At 45.8% G+C, this 23,549-nt stretch overlaps 1 protein-coding gene across 1 annotated transcript in view; it reads left to right on the forward strand.

Moving 5' to 3' along the window:
* The window catches only part of PCSK2 (proprotein convertase subtilisin/kexin type 2), a 243,014-nt gene that overhangs the window by 215,407 nt on the left and 4,058 nt on the right, over positions 1-23,549 (forward strand). Inside the window, exons 9-11 of the mRNA XM_004433731.3 lie at positions 3,537-3,752; positions 5,874-5,974; positions 15,860-16,087. Of these exons, the coding sequence (XP_004433788.1) occupies positions 3,537-3,752; positions 5,874-5,974; positions 15,860-16,087 (545 nt within the window). The remainder of the gene's footprint in view (positions 1-3,536; positions 3,753-5,873; positions 5,975-15,859; positions 16,088-23,549) is intronic.

Raw genomic sequence — 23,549 nt, forward strand, 5'->3', positions numbered from 1 at the left:
GATGAACACTTTTGAGAGGCACTAATCCCCCTAGACTTCAAAGACTGACTGATTCAAAGACAGAATTCAAAGTGGAGTTGCACCACATATTTAATTTCATCTAAATGCACTTGCCTTCCTAAAAAAAAAAAAAAAGTGGAAGGGAGGGAAGGCAATTCCAATGTAAACAGTGTGGAGAAATCTGACTGCCATTCTATGCTCTGAGCCTACGCTGCAGAATCAGGGCGAGAGACCCTCAGCAGACAGCCCCCCTCTGCAGGCCCCACTGCCTCCTGCAGTGCAGGCTCCTGGGCCTCTCCTCCCTTCATCCCTCCGCTCTGGGATCTTAGAGAGTTCCAAATCTCTGGGTGACCTCCCATGCTCCATTTGGGTTTTTGGTTCTTCTTTACCATTTGTTCCATGAATAAAAGTCCCTCTGTTGAATTGCCCACTGTGCTAATATCTGTGTGACTGAATCTCAGTTGATACATTCTGTTTATTGGGATGATGTTAAATTTATGAATTAACTTGGGGAAACTGACATCTCTTATCCAAGAACATGATGTGTTGATGTGTCTTTCCATTGGGTCAAATCTTCATCTGTGTCCCTCCACAGAGTTTCAAAGTCTTATTTAGTACTTAGCTTTTTTTTTTTTTTTTTTTAGTTTGTTGACTTTCTTCCTAAATATTTTATCCTTGTATGGCTAGCATAAATGGTGCTGTCACATAGGATTGCTGTGAAGATTCAATAGTTAACATGTGAAGTACTTAGAGCAGTCCCTGGCATGTGGTAGGTGCCATAGAAGTGCTTGCTATGATTATTATCCTAGTTTTTCCTGTTGTATCCTCCAACTGATTATGTTTGAATGTGGGTCATAGTTGTTCTGTCTCGGTTTCTGCCCAGCTCCTGTTGAGGTGAAGGTGGGGAGGCAGAATTGGATCTTGGGGCATCGTTTTAACAGGAAACGGTGCTGTCCTGATGGGTTAACGACCCACCCCGTAACCAGCTCTCAGTCCTCTTACAGATGCCCCTTCCCCACTCATCTGCCCCCAGAACTAGAGTTTTCTCCTCACTAGCCCACCTTCCCCAGAAACCAGGGACTATTTGGTGCTAATATCTAACCCTATCATTAGAAGCAAGCGTATAAGTACGATTGCCTCATGTGTTCCATCTTGATTAGGAAAACGAAGTTTAACATTCCTAGGAATCAAAGTATTCTTGTGGGCAAGTCTTACAGTCCAATACAAAACTGTTTGCTGCTTACTGTTCAGAAACAGGCTGACAGTTGCTCTCTGTGTATCAGTGAGCTAGGCCACATAACAAACTGCCCCCGCAGTAGCTTGAGATAACAACCATTTAATTTTGCTCATGAGCCTACATGTCAGTGGAGTTGTTCTGCTGATCTGGGCCAGCCTTGGCTAATCTCAGCTGGCCTCACTCATGCACCTCTGGTCAGGTGGAGGGTGAGCTACAGACTGGCTGGTCTGGGATGGCCTCGCTCACATGTCTGGCAGTTTTGGCTGTCAGCCAGGGCCATGAATTTGACTGGGCTACGTCTGTCATCAACCTGCAGGCTAACTCATGTTGGTTCCCGTGGTGCAACAGAGTTCTATGAGACAGAGCAGAAGTGTATACGGCTACTTAAGACCTATGCTTGGAACTGACATGGCACCACTTTCCACCACATTCTGTTGGCCAAAGCAAGGCAGGAGGCCAGCTCAGATTCAAAGGGTGGGAAATAGACCCCTCCTCTTGATGCGCATGGCTGCAAAGTCAAATTGTAAAGGGCACGAATACAGAGAAGCCTGAAAAATTAGGGTCACAGTCAATCAACCACACTCCCTACACCAAGGTGAGCAACCTTGTAGCGTTGATTTCCTTTTGCAAATGTTGCTTCATCTCACAGCAGCCCACCTGTGGACTGGTTCAGGGGAAATTTCCACAGATGGTGGGCCTCCTCACTTACCCTGATTCACATCCGGTTCACCTTTCAGAAGGTGCCATTTCTTGACAGTGAGCCCAAGGCTGAGTCTGTTTGAGAGTGTGATCCTCTGCGCCTATTGTAAGGATGATAACGTTCCCTCTGTCTGGTTTCTGAGAGCAGCTGCTTGTTTTGGTGGAGTGTTCCAGTATAGATTTACTGAGACACGGAGGATGGTTCCCAGCTAGTGGCTGAATATATCTTTGTTGACGTATCGACTCGGTAATCACAGGCTAATTAACTGCAAGTCCTGTTAGAAGCAATCGAAAAGTCATTTCTCATTGTCAGGAGGCAGGGAGACCTCAGAGGTAATCAGAAGTCGTCTCCCTTCCTTCTGGCATCTCCGCCCTTAAACCACTAAGTCAGGACCGTGGAGCCCTGGTGGCAACGCAGGGACAGACTTTCTCTTTGTCTTCTTGCCCTAGAGGGTTACTGAGCCGCCCTGGGCCAGGCTGTGGAGAGGATGGAGGCTGCATACCTGCCGCTCACCTCTCACATGCACCCTGCTCTCCTCTCTGCCCTCGAAGCCCTACTGCCCCAGGCTCCCACGTAGGAAGCCAGAAGGAATGGCCACTCCTGGGTTGTGGAGGTACAGAGAATACTCCTAGAAGACAGGGAATGGGAAAAGAAAAAGATAAGCACTAGGAACACGGTTTGAACAGAAGAGCAATGCTAACTGTAGGTATTTATGACAAAGCTTGCCAACTATAACTAATTAACATATGGTAATAACCATTGTGCATATCATTATGTTTTTTTTTTTCTTTTTGCTGTATGTTTCACTTGATCATATTAGACTTTCTTCCTATATTTGGTGTTCCCTAGCACAGGTAAAATATCACATAATATTGTGTTTAAAAGGATTCTAGTATGATCCAAATGAGTAAAATATATATAAAATATTATACTAGAATCTTATATATGTATAAATAGGATATACATATATATACACATATATATGCACATATATATAATCTGTAAGATTTACATATTTTAGAATATAATCTGTATTTTATACTTACAGTATCTACATATATGTAAATTTATATATATAACAGATATACAACTATATATCAAATGAAATATATATATCCTTTATTTCTTATATAGCTAAGTATAAATGTGTGTGTATATACATATACTTACATTTTTGCTGAACAAAAATGTCTGAAAGAACACATACGAATTGGATAATAATGATTACCTCTAGGGGGATTTTTTTTTCCCATTTTCCTTTCCGTACACCTAGACTTTTTTTACCCTGAGCATGTACTATCTTTAGAGTTTTTTCAAGAAGCAGTTCATTTGTGAATTTTAAGGAGATTCTTCCAGTTTCTCTACCTCGTTATCCTCAACTTAAATTGTAAATTCGGATGTTTATAGAGAATCCTTCCTGAAACAGCAGCCCTCACAGCGCCCTGCCGGCAGGAGTGGTTTTCAAGGGCAGATGGAAACAAGTCCAGCCCTGTCCTTCCGCTGCTGGGGAAGCCCGAGTCCTGCCCCTCGGGGCCGGCCCCTCCCAGCCCGGGCGCCTGCAGGCGCGGGAGTTGGCGGCCTCTCTCCCTGTCCCCGCAGGGCCGAGGCGGCAAAGGCAGCATCTACGTGTGGGCCTCGGGGGACGGCGGCAGCTACGACGACTGCAACTGCGACGGCTACGCCTCGAGCATGTGGACCATCTCCATCAACTCGGCCATCAACGACGGCAGGACCGCGCTGTACGACGAGAGCTGCTCCTCCACCTTGGCCTCCACCTTCAGCAACGGCAGGAAGCGGAACCCCGAGGCGGGCGTGGTGAGTGCGGCCACTCTGAGGGCCCCCCGCCCTCTGCGGGGCGGGGGAACGCGTGGACGCTGTGTGACGTCATGCGCGCACACTGTGTGACGTCATGGAAGGCAGGGGCTCTCCCCCTTCCCTCAAAGACTTAGCGCGAGTTCTGAGGGGACATCGACTTTCTTCCAGGCCTGATAATGCTTTGTTACCAAGGTAGAGATATACGAGGAGCAAGCTGGGAGCGAGAACGTGATGACCCCCTTGCGGCTCATTTTCCGTAGACTGTCTGTCTTATTTATCGTTTTGGCTTACAAATAATGACAACTCTGGTTTATCAAAAAGGCACCCCAGCACATCGCTTATAAGGAGAATTAATATTAAGAATTGGGGCATCACAACACCACACCGTCTGAGCCAAGAACCCATCCATTTATTACAGTAATTAAAAAATAAAGTCCATGGATGGACTTTTCTGGGCCCATAAACCCCCCAAAATTGGGCACACGTGTATTTTCTCAAGGGAAGAGTAGTGGTTTTATCATATTTTAAAATGGGTCCATGATTAAAAAAACACAAAGGTTAAGAATCACACTTAGATTATTGCACTTTTCTGAGCAGCTCTCCCTTCCTGGGCAACTAGGTAAAAGGGTGAATTTTCCAAGTCCCTTAGAAGTATAGGTCTATAGAGCATAGTGAACCTTTTTGAGTCTTTTCCTCTCTGGTTATTTCAGTCACATATCAGCCTTTCCTCAGACATCGGAGCCAGGAATTTAGTATGTGGCTCAAAAGTCCTGCTGAGTCACATCCTGACTGGCCACCCACCTCCACTGGGGCTTCCCAAGGACGGGAACTCGGAACACAATCATTATACACCCAGTGCTTCAGTCTCCAGCCCCGCCTGGGCTCCACCTCAGCCGGCTGGCCCGCCTCTCCTGAGAGCCGGGAGATCGCCTGAGCTAGAGGAGACGCAGACCTGGGCCTGGCTCCCTCCGTGAGCCCTCTTTAGCTCTGCCTGGGTCTTGGAGAGGATACAGAGTGTGCTGGCTCCTCCCAAGCAGAAAGAGGCTTCCGCTCTCCTGTCCCAAGAGCTGTATGGGCAGCAAGGGAGAAAGCACAGCAGAAAGGCACAAACGAGGGAGGCTCCAATCCTGTTCCCTTGTAATCTTCACTCCTCCCCCTGGAAGCTCCACTCCTTACCTCAAGGGGCTCCCAATGGCGTCACTTTGTTTTCAACCTTGTCTATGACTCTCTTTCTACTTGGGCTGGGGAAGGGCCTTGAGTTCTCTCTGAATATTGTAATTTTCCCCAATAAATGCCTTTAAATCCCCTGATACTTTGTTCCTCAAAATAATAGGGCCACTTGAGGATCCTACAAACAAACAGAGGAGAAAGGAGAATTCCTATGGTTTATCCGTGAGCTGAATGAAAACCCTGGCTCTCACCAACAGTGAGAATGAGGTTTTTCTCTTTGTGAAAGTCCTTTCAAACCCAATTGATCGGTCCCTACATTTAAGAAGAGTTGTGGAGGTGATGACTCACCCATCGATTATCTTGACTCAACATGTGTCAATTTCTCCATGAATTTTAGATGTAGAAAACATTCTCTTTTTATAGCCTGTACTTCTAGGCAAACTTTAGCTGAGCATGTTTATTCCTCCCTCTTTGGGAATGCCCCCTTTCCTTTGTGAAGAGAAAAGAAATGATGACACAGTGGCCCTTGGGCTTTCCAAGCTGCTCCCGATGCAACAGAACTCACCATTGCATTGACTATGGTGGTAGTATTGACTTGTCACTTTCTAGCTGTAGTATTTCCTTTTAGGATCCAGGAAATAAGTGTCTCTCTAGTCTCTGGAATAACTGCAGATATGCTTTTCTGAAAATTTGATTTATTTTTATCTTGTGGACACTGTAACTATAACTGATTATGTGTCCATTTTTGCATGGGCTACTGGGAAGCTCAGATAAAATGGATGCCAAAATAGATAGATAGATGGGTGCTAAGCTTATCCTTACTTTCATCTTAATCTTCTTCAGAACAAGGCAGAGTTTAAATAAAATAAATAGATAATTCTCGCTCCATATTGTTTTGGGGTTCAAAATAGCGCGACTTATTCACTCATTACTCAATATCTTTCCTTCCAGGCAACCACAGATTTGTATGGCAACTGCACTCTGAGGCATTCTGGGACATCTGCGGCTGCTCCCGAGGCAGCTGGAGTGTTTGCACTGGCTTTAGAGGCTAAGTATGTTTCCAGCTCAGGGCCGAGGGCCAGCTCTGCAGGGTGGACTAATACCTGTCTCTCCACCCAACATCAGGTGTCCATGGAGGCAAAAGCAGCTGTGAGAGCCTGTGAATAGTCAGGGCCAATGAACTCTGGGGGACGCTTCTAAATGAGCCATGGGCCCTAACTGACACACACACACCCATAAAACTACATCCCTAGGAGAGGACAATGCCCCAGCACCCAACTGCACCCATCAGTGGTTTACTCAGATACCAAATAGGGGTATATATATATTCTTCTTCCTGAAACTTCCCTCTGTCCTCTTTGGATCGTTGGCTATTTCACTCCAGTAACACTCACAACCAGCTAAATGAAGGAAAACCATTGCCAAGCTGGCTATCTAGCAATGTATTTTAGAACATGTGGCAAACAGGGTGTTCCCACTCAAGATTTGCTAATTTGTAAGGTGACTTCACTTTTTAACACTGAGACAAGGTAGGCAAAGTCACACAGTGTAGACCAAGAAATGGGCTTTACTGGGAAACCTTCCAAGCTACAGGTAGGAGGAGACCATCCTTTCTGTCCTCACCATCCCACGGAGAAGCCACATATCAGTCCTGCTGGACACCCCTAGGATGTGAGCATCAGTGAAGGTCCCTGCCCACCTGATACTCTGTCTTCTCTTAGTGCAAGCCAGAGGCTGCCCTTGTGTTTGAGGAATGAACATGCAGGCTTCGGGCACCACACACGTGGTGTGAGTTCAGATGCCTGCTATGTAGGGAGTTCTCCGAGAATGCAGCACCAGCAACTTGTGAGAAGTTGGATTCAGGCTCCTGGGGAAGGGGTGTTGAGTCCCCACCCCTGTCAGCCGTTGCTAGGCAACCCGAGCTTCTAGCACCAATCTCCAGGCAGCCCTGCTTGTCTTTCTCCACATGAGCAGTACATTTTCTGATTTGCAAACGATGTAAGAGTTGATTCCTAGAATGAGAAGGGACTTGAAAAGATGATCGGGTCTAACCCTCTGCCTTCAAGCAGCAAAGGCAGAATTATCCTCCTTTACAGATAAGGCCCCAAATGGGGGATGGCTCGTCTCTTTGGACCAGGCCAAACTTTGATTCTTCTTACGAAAGTCAGGCGGAAAATTTAGGACCCCAAGAGACCGACCCTGGTCAAAGCTGCCCTTTTGAGCACAGAAACCAAAACTTACTCACATATGTTGAGTAAGACGAAAGATGAAACTGTTCATCTCAGGGCCTGTCAGGCCCTGGAGTCTGAGCCCACTCTTTGCCCACTCCAGCTGGGAGCAGACAAATGGGGGTGCCTGCTGCCTGCCACTGAGCCTTGCAGAGAACAGGGAGCAAGAGTGCTCCAAAACCAAGAAGACATTTCGGGTCTCCCTTTAAATCTAAGAGGGCAGAACTTGACTCAAAGTCTCCTTGGATTTTGGCAAGTAAGAAGTCACGTGCCCAGGCCCTTATGCATACGAAGGGACAGCCTAAATAAATCACAGTGATGGAGCATGGCTGCGGGATCTCTGAATGGATTCCTGGGCTCTGCACCAGTTACTCACCATTCTTAGCACACGCTGCAGACCTCCCTACAGAAGAGGATGCTGTCAACACGTCGGCGTGCTTTGTTCTGGAGCAGTGGTCATGAACTTAATGCTCTCTATTGCCATAAAGAGGGAAAAAATGATGCCTGGCAGTAGGTGGTTCAAGCCCATCATGGGAGCAAGTCCTAAAATTCCTCAGAACAACTGCTTGAGACGGGAGGTTGGTGTAAGTGATTTATTGAGAAAGGGTTCTCAGGAGAGACCAGTAGGAAGTAGAGGGAGCAGGTTAGGGATGGGGAAGAATCCAAGTAAGGATGCAATTTCAGAAATTCCGGCCTCAGCCTAGGGAGCTCTGGAATGTAAATTATGCCTCAGAGTTTGTTCTACCTCAGGGCAAGGGAGCTGGGCTGCCATGTTCTTGTGCTGGTCGCTCACTGGCTGAGAGCGCACCTGGGGAAGTGAACGCCAAGGCACCCCGGCTTTCTGCATCTGCGGGCTAAGCGGCTCCAGTAGCCAGAAGTTAAAACCACTGGTCAGCACGAAATAGCCCTGACAGGGAGTCCAGAGGGAGGAGGAGGGAAAGGCTCTCCATGAACTGTTCCTTCAGCTCGTGTCTCTTTATCTTGAGACAAGGCAACTGAGAGTCCTCAGTGACCTGTGTGTGTGACAGCACTTGAGGGCTGTTGGCCACCCAGAGGTCCAATAAGGAAACTTTTCCAAAGCAATTTGAATGCAATAAACAAATTATCCTGTGTAAATGTATGCCCATCAGGACTGTGAAAGAGAAAGTACCAACCCCCCCCCCCCCCGCCCGTGACTCCAGGGAAGAAAAAGGAAACCATTCCTCTGTCCTGCCAGATCACTACTTTATTGTTCAGTCTCATAAAGTGCTCTTCTGCCACATGCTTGAAAATGGCTTCTTGAGTCACAGAGAGTATTGCTCACATTTCCCAGTCTGACCAATATTAGAGAAATTTCAAATGATATTTTTTAGTGAGGGGTGACTGCATCTTCAAATATTTTGGGTTCTCTCCATGAGCCGGGGCTTTCTGTGTGGTTCTAGAGGGTTGAGCTAGGTTTGAGGGGTAGAGCTCATAAAGAGGTAAATTTTTGTCTCAAGAGAACCATCGATAGTGTAGTGGCCCACATATTGGACTGGAACAAAACTGACCTTCCAACGGGTGGATTTTTTCTTGTAAACTCTTTATCGAAGTATGATAGACACAGAGAAAAGTGCACAAATATTAGGTAGGGCTCAATGACTTATTACAAAGTTAACAGATCCATGTAACCAGCACCCAAATCAAGAAACAGACCATTACCTAAGTACCAGTATGTGCTCTTTTGCTCAACATTAGGTCTGAGAGATTCCTCCACGCTGTTGTGTGTGGTTATAGGTCATTCATGTTCATTGTTGAATATTACTCCATTGTATAAATGGATATTTGGGTTGTTTCCACCTTGGGGCTCTTGTGAGCAATATTGCTATGAACATTCTTGTACATATTTTGGATGACGATATGGACACATTTCTGTGGGGTGTATGCTAAGGAGTCAAAGTGCTGAGCCAAAGGGTATACATGTGTGAGCTCTAGTAGATACCGCCAAATAGTTTTCCAAAGTGGGTATACCCACTGACACTCCCTCCAGCTGCATGTGAGAGTTACAGTTGTTCCACATCCTTGTCAACATTTGGTCTTATCAGTCTTCTACGCTTTAGCCATTCTTATGTGTGTTCAGTGGAATTGCATTATAGTTTTAATTTGCATTTTCCTGATAACTAGTGAAGTTGAGCACTGGGGGAGTTTTGAAAATGATAGATCCCCAAGTCTCAGTGAAGAGTCACTGAATATAAAACTTCAGGGATGAATGGCCCAAGAATCTGGCTTTTTAACCGGCTTCCAGGGACTACATAAGCCTGCTGCTGGTCTGTGGACTGGGGTGTGTGGCATCCAGTAAGGCAATGGCTCTACAAACCTATGAATCAGGGTGCTGTTGTGCAGAAAGTGACCATCTGGAATCTGCCTCCAATTAAGTGCTGCTATTAGATCAGGACTGAAAATAGGAAATCCAAATAACACTAGCTATGTAGAGACAGGGGTTTATTCTTCTGTCATGTGAAAGATAATATAGAGGTAAGGAACCCAGGGCTAGTATGGGGCTCCCACTGTAAATCAGGGAATCCATCTCTTTCTAGATTTCTGCTCTTCTACTTTCATTGTCTCTAGATGCTGCTGGAGCTCCAGCCATCATGTTTACATTTCCAGCAGGAAAAGGGGAAGAGCAAAGGAAAAAAAGAAATCCACCAGCTGAGTCAGCTTTGCTTAAAATTTTTCCAAAAAGCCACCCAGTGGCTTCTGCTCATTTCTCATTGGCCAGAACTGTCACATGAGCACCCCAGACTTCAAGGGAGGCTGGGAAATGTAGTTTTGTAGCTGGTAACATTGCTGTCCTGAATAAAACTGAGGTTTTCTTAATAAAGAAGGAGGAAGGATAGATATGAGGGAGATAACTGCTAGTGTCTTCCAGCAACTAAAATATTGTCTGGATCTCTATTGTCTTATCTGAAAAATATAGAATCTTAGATCATCAATAAGTCTCCTATGACTTCCTGGAATGTTGTAGCTCTGCTTCAAAAATATCATGTCTTGGGGCGACCTGGTGGCCTAGCAGTTAAGTTCCCACGTTCCGCTTCAGCGGCCCGGGGTTCTCTGGTTCAGATTCTGGGTGTGGAGCTACTCACCACTCACCAGCCATGCTGAGGCCGTGTCCCACGTAGAATAACTAGAAAAGGACCTACAACTAGGATATACAACTCTGTACTGGGGCTTTGGGGAGAAAAAAACAAAAAGAGGAAGATTGGCAACAGATGTTAGCTCAGGGCCAATCTTCAAAAAAAAAAAAAAGATAAAAAATAAATAAAGCTGTTGAGCTCAGAGTGATAAAAAAAAAATCATGCCTTTAGGAAAGGGCATTTTTTAATTGGATATGTGTTGAATTTAGGATTCAATATGCCTTAAAACTGAAAAATGCTCATTTACTTTAAAATATTGTGACCAAGACTTTACTTGGGAAATAGTATCTGTTGTCTTCTAACTTATATCAGTGCTCAATATATGAGATAGATTTTATTATTAATAATAATAAACTCTTTATTAAATGTCCAGTACCATGCTAGTTAATTTTCACAAAGTGTTCTGCATTTACAACCCACAGCAAATCTCTAAGGCCTTATCCCCATTTTGTAGATATGCAGGCTAAAGCTTGGATTGTTAAAATAACTTGTCCAAGTTCACACGGTTAGAAAATGGCAGAGCTGGGATTTAAACCCTAGGAGGCCTGGGCTCCAACTCCAGGGTCTTTCCTCAGCCTAACTATGGGATATGGAAGACCTGCCATCTGGGCTGAGGGTCTGACCACTCATTTTGCCCATAATGATGAGCCCCAATGAATGAATTGGCTCTTCCTCAAAAGCTATGCACGAAATCAGGTTTCCATTTCTTCAAGACAAGGTTTTACACACCACACTACACAAAGTGTCATGTAAACTGGATTTTCTCTCACAGTTCCTAGAAGTTAGGCAAACGGGGACTGTGGAGAAAATGCCAGCTTGATTTACAAATGCATTATTTTTCTCAGACTGGAAATAATCGAGACCTTTGAAATTGTTTTTTAATTCTGTCAGAGTTTAGAAAATAAACTCTGAATTTTAAAGCTGAAAGAAAACAAATGGATCTTTCACTACTCCAAATATCTCTTCTTATGAACGCAGAGAACCAGGCCCAGAGGAGGGAAGCTACTTGCTCAGGTTCACACACCTTACTCTGTTCAGTTAAAGATCAGATCCAATAAGCAGAGCCAACAAATTCTGTTGGCTTCTAGAATTTACCAGATGTTAGTAGAAGTCATTCCTCCAACATTAAAACTGTGACCTCTTTAAAACATTTCGGTTTTCAATTCCTCTGAAGATACATGTTCTGTCCTTAAATTCCCTTTGCTGTCTTGGTGATTAGGAGGAAAATGTTAATTGGGCCCAAGAGAATTTGATACCATAAATAGAAGAACTCTGAAAGACAATGGTGAGGGATAATCTCCACAAATAGGAACTCAAAAAAAAAAAAGGTCAATATTTTGAACTAATGGGAAGTCGGTAAGCCAACTGTAGGCTTTCGCAAGTGCCGGGCTCTGTGGGAGGTAAGGTTCTGCCAATTCTACATAGGCAAACAATTGTAAACACATAATTCACTTGCCGGGACCAGCTTTACGTGGCTTAGGACACAGTCCTTCCTGAGTCTCCCTGGTTCATGCTTCCTCTTTCAGCCACATATGGCCAGTCTCTTCCTGGGCTTCAGACTGGCTTTTCCAAGAACCCACACTCTCCTTGCTTAAGACTGCTGCCACATCAGGCCAGGATTTTCTCCACATTGTGCTGAGTGGCCTCTGTCTTTGGAGCCCTGGCCTCTCCAGATGAAATTGTGACCACCCTCACATCTCCTCTAGAAGCCCGGGGTTCAGCTGTGATCTCTGTGGGTGCTCTCTCTGAACCAAGAGCCAACTGGTCGACCCTGAGTGGCCTCAGAGCAGTCTACTAACAATTGAACGTTTACCCCTGGAACATCACAGGGTCCTACGAGCAATTGGACTCAGCCAATAAGTTCCCTGCCAGCTGCACAAATGTCACTGTTTTTATTAATAATTCACCCGGGACTCGCTCATGCACGGCCTTGTGACAGCTCCCAGCTTTGTTCCTTACGGTCATACCTGGGCCAGATTCCTGCTGCAGCCCCTCACTAGTGTGGTCCCACCTTCCAGTCCCACACTTCTCCATTCCATTCTCCCTGGTGATGTTTATAGAGATCAGATTACGTGTCTCTCTGCTCTTACTGGCTGCCGCTGAGATCAAGTCCCAATGTTCTAATGTGGGGGAACACCCTGTCATCCTCTCCTGCACATGGTTCCTGGCTCTCCCTCCCTGTCACACTCTGCTGCCCTCCTGCACATTTTTAAGTTTATCACCCACATGATACTTGTCTCTCCTGCCTCTAGATCCTTCCTTCCAGAACCTTCTCTCCCCTAGGACCCCCACCACCCACCTTCCTTGTTTTCACTCAGTCACTCCTCTTCGTCCCTTTTACCTTGGCTTGAAATATCACTTCCTAAGAGATCCTTGCTGACCCCCTGGACCAAAATTTCTCAAATTTCCTGATAATCAGAATCCCTGAATCTGATGGTTGTTAAAAACAGATACCCAAGCCCACCCTAGATGCACAGACTCAGAATCTCCAGGAGAGTGCCTGGAAAGCTGCAATTTTAACAAGTATTCCCAGTGCTGCCCAGGTAGTTAGGAAATACTTCTCTGGATCAGGTTTGCTCAAGCTCTTGGCTGCATACTGGAAATACCAGGTGCTTGGACAAGCCCCTGGCATCAACATCACTGGGTCCTGTCTGACATCATCATTTTGTTAATGTTTATTTCACATGTGCAGCCAAGGTTGTGAACTGCTATCTTAAACCAATATTCTCAAACATCCAGGTGCAGAAGAATCATCTGGGGAGTTGTCTTAAGTGCAAATTCTCAGGCCCACAACCTCCAAGATGCTGATTCAGGAGAACTGGCATTGAGACCAGGAATCGACATTTGTTACTAGTCCCCACGTGATTCTAGTGCAGGGGGCTTGAGGACCACAGTCTGAGATCCCCAGATGAGATAGCATAGTGGTCTGCTGTTGGCTCCCACAGCATGTGAGCTCCTCCATCATGAGAGCCCTTCCTTTTTAAATATTGAGTTGTCTGTCTGTCCACCAAGACTGTAGGCCCTGAGAGGACAGGGACCTCCCATGCCCAGAACTGGCACTGTGCCTGGGCATGGTAGACACTCAACAGATGTTCATGGAATCAGTTCATTGTGTAGCACCTTGCCACATCTCCGTGTCTTATTTTCCCAACTATTATGTAAAATATTTGAGAACAAGGAAGAACATGTCACTTTACTTGTCCTATAACACTGAACATGGTAACCTTTATATTGTAGATACTCGGTAAATTAATTTTTTATTATTTAATAGGTATCACCTACAATTCTTGAGCTGCTATGGTAGCATTAAAGTATAAAAGCAGGTTCATGAAATACCTGTTTTACACAATAGTATATTCTGTCAATTGCTCAGAAATCACTCAGAAGAGGGAACTAGGAGGGACGCAGTTTTACTTTTCAGACATATGCAAAGTGCTGAACGGTGTCACAAACTCAATTACATTGGGGTGTGGACTGTGCTCTGATTTATTTCAGAAGTGAGAAGATCCTTGGTCTGACACATTCTCTCTTTCTCTCTCTCATGGAACCCATGAGAGTAAATCGTGGAGAAACATCTGGGGGAGTCTTTCTCCAAGTGTCAGGAAGCCTAGCACATTTTTATGGCAGAACTCCTAGCAAAGATGAGAGCTACTCCACCTGCCAGCCAGCCCTTGGATCACCTTGAGGGTCACCTAATCCTCATTTGTCGACACTTCTGTGTTTAATGAATTCAGAATCCCATTCCGTGAGAACACTGAGCTTTAGCCATAATCAACTTCAGGAGGTTTCACACCACTCACCTGGGCCCTGGGGGCCGTATGTCCAAGATATGTTCTTAATTTTCTCAAATAAGCTTTGACCTTCCTTGAGACTTTATCCTTAAAAGTTGAAGGTCTGCATGTCAAGAGCATATGAATCATTAGCATCTTTCAGCTCTGATTCAAAGCTTCAAACCACTGAACGTTGCATAAGTTGAAATTTTATCAAATGAGTATGTGTGTTTGAATTATTTGACTTCTGAAGAGAACCATAGTGCATGGTTTTTGCAACTTTTTTGACCGTGACTCTCAGTGAGAAATGAATTTTGCATTGCAACTCAGCACACACACACACACACACACACACACAGACATACCACCCCCTCAAAAGTTCCATGAAAAATAGCTTCCCATATTACATGCAATGCGCATTGTTATTCCTTTCTGTCCTCTTCCATTCATTTTTTAATGATGGTCCCATCCATTAAATCACTGGTTTTCGACCTTAGCTGTCTATTGGAATGACGTGGGAAGTGTTGACAATTACCAAAGCCTGGGTCCCACTCCCAGAGATTCTGATTTAATTGGCCTGAGATGTGGCCTGAGCTGTGGGATTTTAAATGTCCCCATCAAAAGATTTTAATGTGCAGCCCAGGTAGATAACCTGTGCAATAAAGTGATTTCCTAGCCCATAAATGGGTTTTTGAAGTTTGAAAAACACAAGCATTGAGTAATATTAGACACTAATTTCCAAAGACAATAGCATTTGCAATCAGACTTGTTTATTCACTGAACAAACAGTGTGCCAAGGGCTGTCCTGGACACTGGGGATACAAATATGCTGAAGATATTGTCTCTGCCCTTGAAGAGCTGATAGCCTCATTTTCACAAATGGAACACACCCATGTAGCCAACACGCAGATCAAGAAACAGCACTGTCAGCACTAAGAAGCACCCTTTTGTCCCTTTCCAGTCACCCCCACCCCAAGACTAACCACTAACCTGACTTCTAATGGCACAGATTAGTTTTGCCTGTTTTTATACTTAAACAAACGGAATCATACAGTATGTTCTCTTCCGTGTATGGCTTCTTCAGGTCAACGTTCTATTTGTGAGATTCATCCATATTATTCAGAGTAGTTAGAGTTCATTCATTCTCACTGCACTACAGTATTCCACATCCTATAAATACACCTCAATTAGTTTATTCATTTTACTGTGGATGGGTATTTGAAGACTTCATAATTTGGGCCTATGCACATTCCAGTACATATGTCTGGTGAATAGATACACATATTTTTGTGGGATATATACCTAGGAATGGAACTTATGGGCCATAGCTTAGCACATGGACAACATTAGAAGATATAGCCAAACAGCTTTCTAAAGTGTTTGCAATAGTTTATACTCCTATCAGCAAAGTATGTGACTTCCGGTTGCTCTACATCTTTGTCAGCACTTGGTACTGTCAGTCTTTTTCATTTAGCCATTCCATTGTGTTAGAATGCACATCTAAAATAAATTTATTTAAGTAAGAAAGATTTTTTTAATTGACATATATGTGTGTGTACATATATATGTATGTATATGTATATATAGGTGTGTGTGTGTGTGTGTGTGTGTATATATAGGATCTAAATAGTGCATGGAAGTTCTGCCTTGACTTGGGGGTTCATAGATGTTCCAAAATCTTACCAGAGGTCTTTGTCCTATCTTAGTCATTGTGTCTCTCCTTCTCTCTCCCTGCTCCGCCTCCCCTTTGCCCTTGTTCTTGCACGTTCTCTGCCTCCGGTATCCAGCCTGGGTCTGACCTGGAGAGACATGCAGCATCTGACTGTGCTCACCTCCAAACGGAACCAGCTTCATGATGAGGTCCATCAGTGGCGGAGGAACGGGGTCGGCCTGGAGTTTAATCACCTCTTTGGCTACGGGGTCCTTGACGCAGGCGCCATGGTGAAAATGGCTAAAGACTGGAAAACTGTGCCCGAGAGATTCCACTGTGTGGGAGGCTCCGTGCAGGACCCTGAGTAAGTGGGGGCAGCAGTTCTTCTGCTGCATGTGGAAAATACCCCAGAGATGGTGCCATGGCATTGGTGACAATATCAGATTCCCGCTGTGTCGTCCTGAGATGCGCTGGATTTGATTCAGGGACAACCAGCTTCCAGGCAGAACTGTAGTGTTGCACAACACCAGGGGGCGCCATTTACATAGAACACAATTGCCTAACTTAGAACCCCTGCTTTTGGGTGTGAGCCTTTATTGTTTTGGTGGTTTACGCCATTATTTTTAAGTGCACAAATCAACCAGTGTAACCAGCTCCTAGATCATTAAACAGACCAGGACCAATATCCCAGAAGGCCCCCTATGTCCCCTTCCATCAGCATTTCCCCAAGAGTAACCACTATTATTCTGACTCCATAGATTATTTTCCCTGTTTTATACTTAATACAAATGGAACCATACGCTGTGTTCTCCTTTGTATCTAGATTCTTTTGCTCAGAATGATTCAACTATGTTTAGTGTGTACTTGTAGTTGGTTTATTCTCATTGCTGAATAGTGTTCCGTTGTGTGACTATAACACAATTTATTTATTTGTTCTACTTGTGGGGCAAAGTAAGGACTTGATTTGATTCTGAGTAAGGCGGATAGCCACTTGAAGGGATCTGATTGAGGAGTTCCCCACACAGAAACCACTGGGCTGGTCACGTGTACCTACTTCCCTTCCAACTTCCCATCATGGCAAGAGGATTGGACAATAAGGATCCCTCTTTATTTAATTTCTCTCCTCATTGGTCCATCGGTGAGATGGAAATAGCAATTCTTATCATTATTGTTTTTAATTGAGGTATTGTTTACATACAATGAAATGCAGAGAACTTAAGTGTATTATTTGAGTTTTGATAAATGTATACACCTGGGTAACCACCCCTCCCCCCGATCAAGTGATGGAACATTCCAGGACAGCAGAAAGATTCCTCGAGCCTCTTCCAGTTAATCCCCACGTCCTGTAGACAATGTTTTCATTCCTGTCCCCACGGATTAGCTTTACCACTTCTTGGATTTTATCTGACTAGAATCACATGGTATGGATGCTTTTGTGTCCAGTTTCTTTTACTCAACCTCAGGTTTGTGAGATCAATCCAAAGTATCGCGTGTAATAATAGCTCATTCATTCTCATTGCTGTGTAGTGTTCCATTGTGAGAATACGCCTCTGGGACTTATGTCATGTAAATGGTGGTAAAACCCATATCTTTAACCACCCTCACCCCAGCCTTATTTCTCTTGGTCGTCTGAGCTTGGCCAGGGCCAGACCCTTCTCACAGTACATCCCCCACTCCATTCCCCTTCGGTCCTGGATTCTCGGCAGTTTTTGTAGTCAGTTACCCAGACCTGGACTCAAATCTTGATTTCATCAAACTGGACAACACTTTTGACCTCCCTGCACCTCTACTTTAGCAATTCTTAACCTTTGTACTCTGGCCCCTTTGGCAGTATAGTGAAGTCTGTGGACCCCATCTCAGCATAATGTTTTAAATGTATTAGATGAAATACACAGGATTACAAAGGAAGCCAATTATATTGAAAGCCAGTTTAATATGTGATGAAGTAATGTCCTTTCTTTTATCAACACATTAAATAAAAAGCCCCTAGTGGCAAGTCTAATGGCCACGATAATTTCAGAGCAGTGATAATGACCAAAATGCTGCTTCAAGATGCCTTCCATGACTGTCATGGGATGTGGAAATCCTGGGGTCTTTGATGACAGACTCTGAGGACGTGCTAATACCACTCTGGCATGTGGCCTGCATTCGTAATCAAAGGAGAAGTTACATTTCCCTTATAAGTTAGTCAAAATTAATATGTAGGGTTTTTTCCACCTAAATTCTTATACCCCCTGAATTCTGTCCTTGTAGGGCCCAAAACAAGGGCCTCCTCCCTCTTTCCTCACCAGTGAAATGGAGCTATTATCTCTTTCCTCACCAGCGCCCTGGGAGACTTGAGTGAGACAAGGAGCTTTAAGCTGGCACATAGTGGGCCCTCAACATGTGTAACTTTGCCTCTGCCCCTCATCCATGACTTTAGACACTCCTAGCTTGCACCCGTGGGAAAAAGAAAGATAATAATCTCCTAGAATTTTGGATACAATAATTACTTGATTCTTATATGAATTCAAAATTATGTATCTTTGTGACCTACTACATCCTCCCATGAGTGAGCATCCTCATTGTTCACTCGCTGAGCTCCTGGAGAGTGGCACCGAGTGGATATTGCAGAGACGTGTGTATTTTTCCGTGGACCAGTCCGTGATCTCGTAAAGCGTAGCTCCCATCAGGACTATGCGGGAAAGTCAAGCTTTAGCCCAAGCCCTGTAATAATTTTTTTAAAACAGAGCTGCACGAGTCCCACATGATGTCCTGTAATAAAAATAGCTGCTCTGCAGAGTTCCTACTGGTTTTCCTGATGCTGGTATGTACATTCATCATTTCTGTTCGTCCTTGCATCCCTCTTCTTGGGAAGACAGGCTTCACTGTGCCCAGACAAGTTGGTTGACTCGGTCAAGGTCACAGAGGCTGTAAGTGCAAGTGAAGGAAGGAACTAGCTTTGATTGGGCACCTACTGTGTGTCATGTGCTCTGCATATGCATAAGCATCGTAGCCACCCTGTTGTTGAGGGTGTGCCTCACCTCACACAGTCAGGGTTTGAATATTTCACAGTATTAACAACAAACTGGTCCCGTGTTGTGTCTCAGGGAGAAGCACCTACTGTGTGCCTGGCATGAGGCCTTTTGCATACACTGTTTGTGTTTAATCCTCATAAGCCCAGGAGGTATGTGCTTTCATTGTTACTTCTTCCAGGAAAGGAACCTGAGATGCAGAAAGCACAAGAAATGTGCTCCAGGTCTCAGAGGGCAGACCAGGACTTGAAACAAGGCCCATCTGAATTCCACCCGCGGGCCTTTTTCATCATATGACATTGACCTTAGTGAGCTCCTACTGTGTGTTCAGGCCCTGCATTGGGCCCTATGTTAGAGAAGCCCTGCTGTGAGCTCGGGAGTGTCACTACAGATGAGAAGAGGCTCAGAAAGGTTCAGGGCATGCCAAAGGTCACCCAGCCGCTGAGTGGCCCGGCTGGGATTTGAACCCAGCACTCCACTCCAGACCTCCACCCCGGGAGGGGCCTCTCAGTGTATCTCAGTGTTTCTCCACTGGAGGAGGTGAGGCTCAGCAAACACCAGAGGGGCCTGGGGGGGCTCTTCCCAATAAAAACGCCCTCTGGGGACTCTAAAACATCCACCTACGGGGGTCTCCCCTCCCCAAACTCCATAACTGCTATTCTGGAGACCCTGTCACTGCTAGGGTCTATGAACAGAGTGACTGAACAGAGACAAGATAGGGAACACCATGCAGATGGGGAATTGAAGAGTAAATCCTACTCACCACAACTAACTTCACCCAAAGTAAACATGAAACGAGCATTGACAGCTGTGTTTCCTTTGTTAGAGTTCAGAATAACTGAGTGATTTGGGAGGACTGGGAGACTCGCTGCAGGGGTGGAAATGTTCTATATCTGAGTGTCCAATACAATACCTTGTGGCTATGGAGCACTAGAAATGTGACTAGTGTGACCGGGGAACTAAAGTTTCCATTTGGTTTCATTGTAGTTAATTTAACTTTCGATAGCCACATGTGGCTAGGGGCCACCCTCTTGGACGGCTCAGCTCTAAGGCACATCTGGTAGTTACACCATAGGAGGCGGGATGCTAAATGGCGCAAACAGAATGGAAAGTGCAAATTTAAAAACATCCGCTGCATGAAGGCGTGTGCAGAAGTCGAGCCTGCAAGAAAGCCGGGCCAGTCCATTTCATAGCCCATGCCTCCCCCAGAGCCCCCTCGCTCAGTCCACTGCTCACTCCCCACACACAGACAGCAGGACACTCCAGCAGCTCTCCGACAGTCACTGGGCTAGCACTCTTCTTCCACCACCTCATTTAATCACAGGAGGTTGGCATCACTAGTCTCATTTTACAGATGAGAAAACAGAGGCTCGGAAAGATAAAGTGAATGGCCCTAGTTCCCAGAACCAGCAACTCCAACGTCCTACCCATTCTATAAAGCCCAGGGGCCTGGAAGCTCTTCTCTTATTGCAAAGAGGGACTTGCCGAGAGAGAGGCTTACAGTGTTTGTGCCTTTACAGGCGCTCGGCCAGCAGCAGGTGGGGACCAAAATGTCTCTCACAGGCCCTGCAGCTGGAGCAGGATCTACAGTTAGTTGCACATCGGCTTCATTCACAATTAACAGAAAGTTGGATGGCTGTAGTATTTGGGGACCGGTCAGCTTAAAATGTACCAGGTCCCTCTTGGTCAAAGTATATGTTGATATCAGACCTTATTTACTGAGATTGCACTGGATGAGAAGGCTGGATCTCTAATGATCCTCAAGCTCTGTGCATTTATGAGAGAGGGAGGGAGGGAGGGAGGGAGGGAGGAGAGATAGAGAACATGTGCTGAGATGAATGACAACTTATCTCCCAGCTTCTGAGTCCACCTAACATTCTGTCATAATCCACATAAATATTGAATTTGGAGCCAGAGGCAAAACTGGAAATAAGTTGTCCAACTCCATCATTTTACAGTTAAGGAATCTGAGGCCCAGAGATGTGACGGTCCCAGTAGCTCACAACTAGCTAGGAACTTGATCCAATATCAGCAGCTTTATTTCTAATGAAAGGAAGCTGGAGAGCTATTTCGGCACTAACTCAGTTGGGCCTCCCACAAGGACAGGGACCTGGTCTGTCTTGTTTACTGGTGTATCCTTAGTGCCCAGAACAGCGTCTGGCACTTAGTAGATGCATGATAAATATTTTTTGAATGAATGAATGAATGTTCAGCCAGCATCACCTGGGCACAAGGAAAATGTCTAAATGGTGGCCTTAGGACCAGCAGACCAGCCAGAGAAACTTGGGAAGGAGGCCCAGCCTCGTTGGAAGGGCTCTGCATCCCTTTGGTGTCCTTTGCTCCCTCATCCACCCACACCTGAACTTGTTCTCAGAGGCAGGTGAGTGAGGCCTAGGGCAGATGTGCTGATTGGAGGACTCAGAGGCTGGCCAGGGAGGTTCTAAGGGCAAAGCCCAGGCTGGCTGCGCCTCTGCCAGAGGAGGCCCTTATCAAGGGAATCACGCTTCTGAGAGTCTGGGATGGAGGGATCAACAGCCTTGCCACCTGCCACTTTCTGTGACGTGCGGGGCTGCGAGGAAACAGCCTCTGGGTGGGGTGAGTGGCGGCTATCAGGTTTATGGGTTTTCTCAGCATCAGTCTTCCCAGAGAAGCAGTCAATTTCAAAAGCAATTTTCTAGAGACTTTATCAGGAGAGTTGGTGAAGGGTGCTCGACTAAAATGAAAGGGAAAAATACAGCTGGCTGTGAGCGTCTGCACTGGACCAGCCATGTGCAGAGAGCAGAGCACACCCAGGCCTGCCCCGTCAGCCCGCAGTGGCCGTGTGTCCCCAGGGCGCTGAAGCACAGAGGGAACTGTTCAGCACGGGCCGCCCCCACCCTCCCCGCACGTGAGAGAACTGCTCACTCAGCGCCTTTAAGGCTGCGGCAAACTCTGAATTGTAAGTGAATGTGGAAATAAATGTTAAAACCTGATATGAATGCCAGAAGCAGCATGGTAGAGAGAGAAAAGGGTGTGTTCGACCATGTACCAGCTGTGTGACGATGGAGGGTCACTTCTGTGCGAGTTAATGCCCCCCTGTGCGAGTTAATGCCCCCTGTGCGAGTTAATGCCCCCCTGTGCGAGTTAATGCCCCCCTGTGCGAGTTAATGCCCCCTGACGCTGTTACATGGGAAAGAGAAAACATCGCAGTGACCGCCCATTGAATGTTTGGAAGTGACAGCCACACAGCAGACATTTTAGGCTCTCAAGAAAGGGTGGGTGTTATTATTACTATTATTATTCTAACAGAACAACTACAGCTTCATAACTATTTATTTTTATCATACAGCTGAGGATGCAGAACACAAATAGCATTCCACAGGGCCCCCTGGGAATCAACACCCATTTCTAGGCAGAAGGCAATTGACCACTCATTTGCAACAATCTGCAATAAAATAAAGACAGAAGCCATCCTCAAGTCCCCAAGTTTGTCTTTTGCGGCACTTGAACGCGATGCTTTTGTACTTATTCTAAAAGTTCAGAGAGTAGCTCGAACCTCTTGGAGTGTGCCTCCCTGTCTACGTGAATGAGTCTGGATCCTGGCTTGTGTTTTTTATTTAAGGACCTCTGCAGAGCCTCCTTTGGTTCCACAAACAACCATCTCCTATTTTAACCTTCTTATAAGTTGGCTTTTTCTGAGCATGGGTCTCCTTTTCCTTTAAAATAAGGATGGACCATATTCCTTTTCTTCTTATAAAAGTAATATATGGTCACTGGAGGAAAATCAGAAAATACCAGTGAACAAGAAGTGATAAGAAACGCCTGACAGGTCCTGTTGCTCGGCTCTCCCAATGCCGTGCTGCCTGCCAAGAAGCTTCCCTGAGAGAGGAGGGAATGGTGCTCCCCTTTCTCTACCAGGCTTGCTGCCTCTGGAATCCACACCGGGCTTTTAATTTTATTTCAAAATGACTTATTCCAAGAAGAATCCAATCGAACATCCCCTCTCTCAGGGACCTAGGCCGCGGGGGGACATTCAGTGGGCAGCTCACACAGCGGGCAGGGATGGCAGGTTTGCAGGCAGGCAGTTCCTCCATGGTGCTAAACAAGCCAGACTCCCCAGGGTCCTGGACATGGCCTCGGACCCCTGCACACACCCCAACTCCAAGGCTTCTAGGACATTTGTGAATCCTAACACAAGTTTGTGCGTGTGTTCCCACACCCACCTGTCTTTCCGCTTTCCAAGGTGCCTGGCAGAATTCCAGTCCTTTCTTCAACCTCCCCCATCTCCCCCTTGTTCGTTCTCAAGTAAGACCCTTAGGCCAGGCAACAGGAGCCTGTGTTCCAGTTTCCCGGGTCACCATTGCCATCATTTCTCCCTTGGTCTTGGTCTCTAACAGCTGTCCTATTTCCCATGGGTTCCTGGGAGAAGCAGGTAAGACAGCTGCCGAGGAAGATGAACACGCAGCCCAGCCGGCCCAGGGATGCAGCAGCCGCTGTTGTTCTGCCGTTGGGGCTGCTTCTCAGGCCTCAAATCTCGGGCACCTCTGCCGTGCCCTGCATGTGAGGGCAGTCCCCAGCCTAGCTCTGTCACTACAGCAACTTCTCAAGGGGCTTTTTAACTCAGAACTTTCTAAAGAAAGCAAAAGAAGTCAGTGAGAATGACTGAGCTCATGTGATAGAATGAGAACCATGCTCCGTACAGCCTACAGTGATGTGAACAGGTCTCCACTGTGGTACAGAGGGATCTCGCTATTGCCTTCCCAGTGCTGCTCTCTAGGGACAGATATCTGTGTCTTAAGTTGAGTTGCCTGGACAGAGCCTGAGAATGGGTTC

This window comes from Ceratotherium simum, chromosome 21 (assembly GCF_057802395.1).
Source record: "Ceratotherium simum simum isolate JZ-2026a chromosome 21, ASM5780239v1, whole genome shotgun sequence".
NCBI lineage: Eukaryota > Metazoa > Chordata > Mammalia > Perissodactyla > Rhinocerotidae > Ceratotherium > Ceratotherium simum.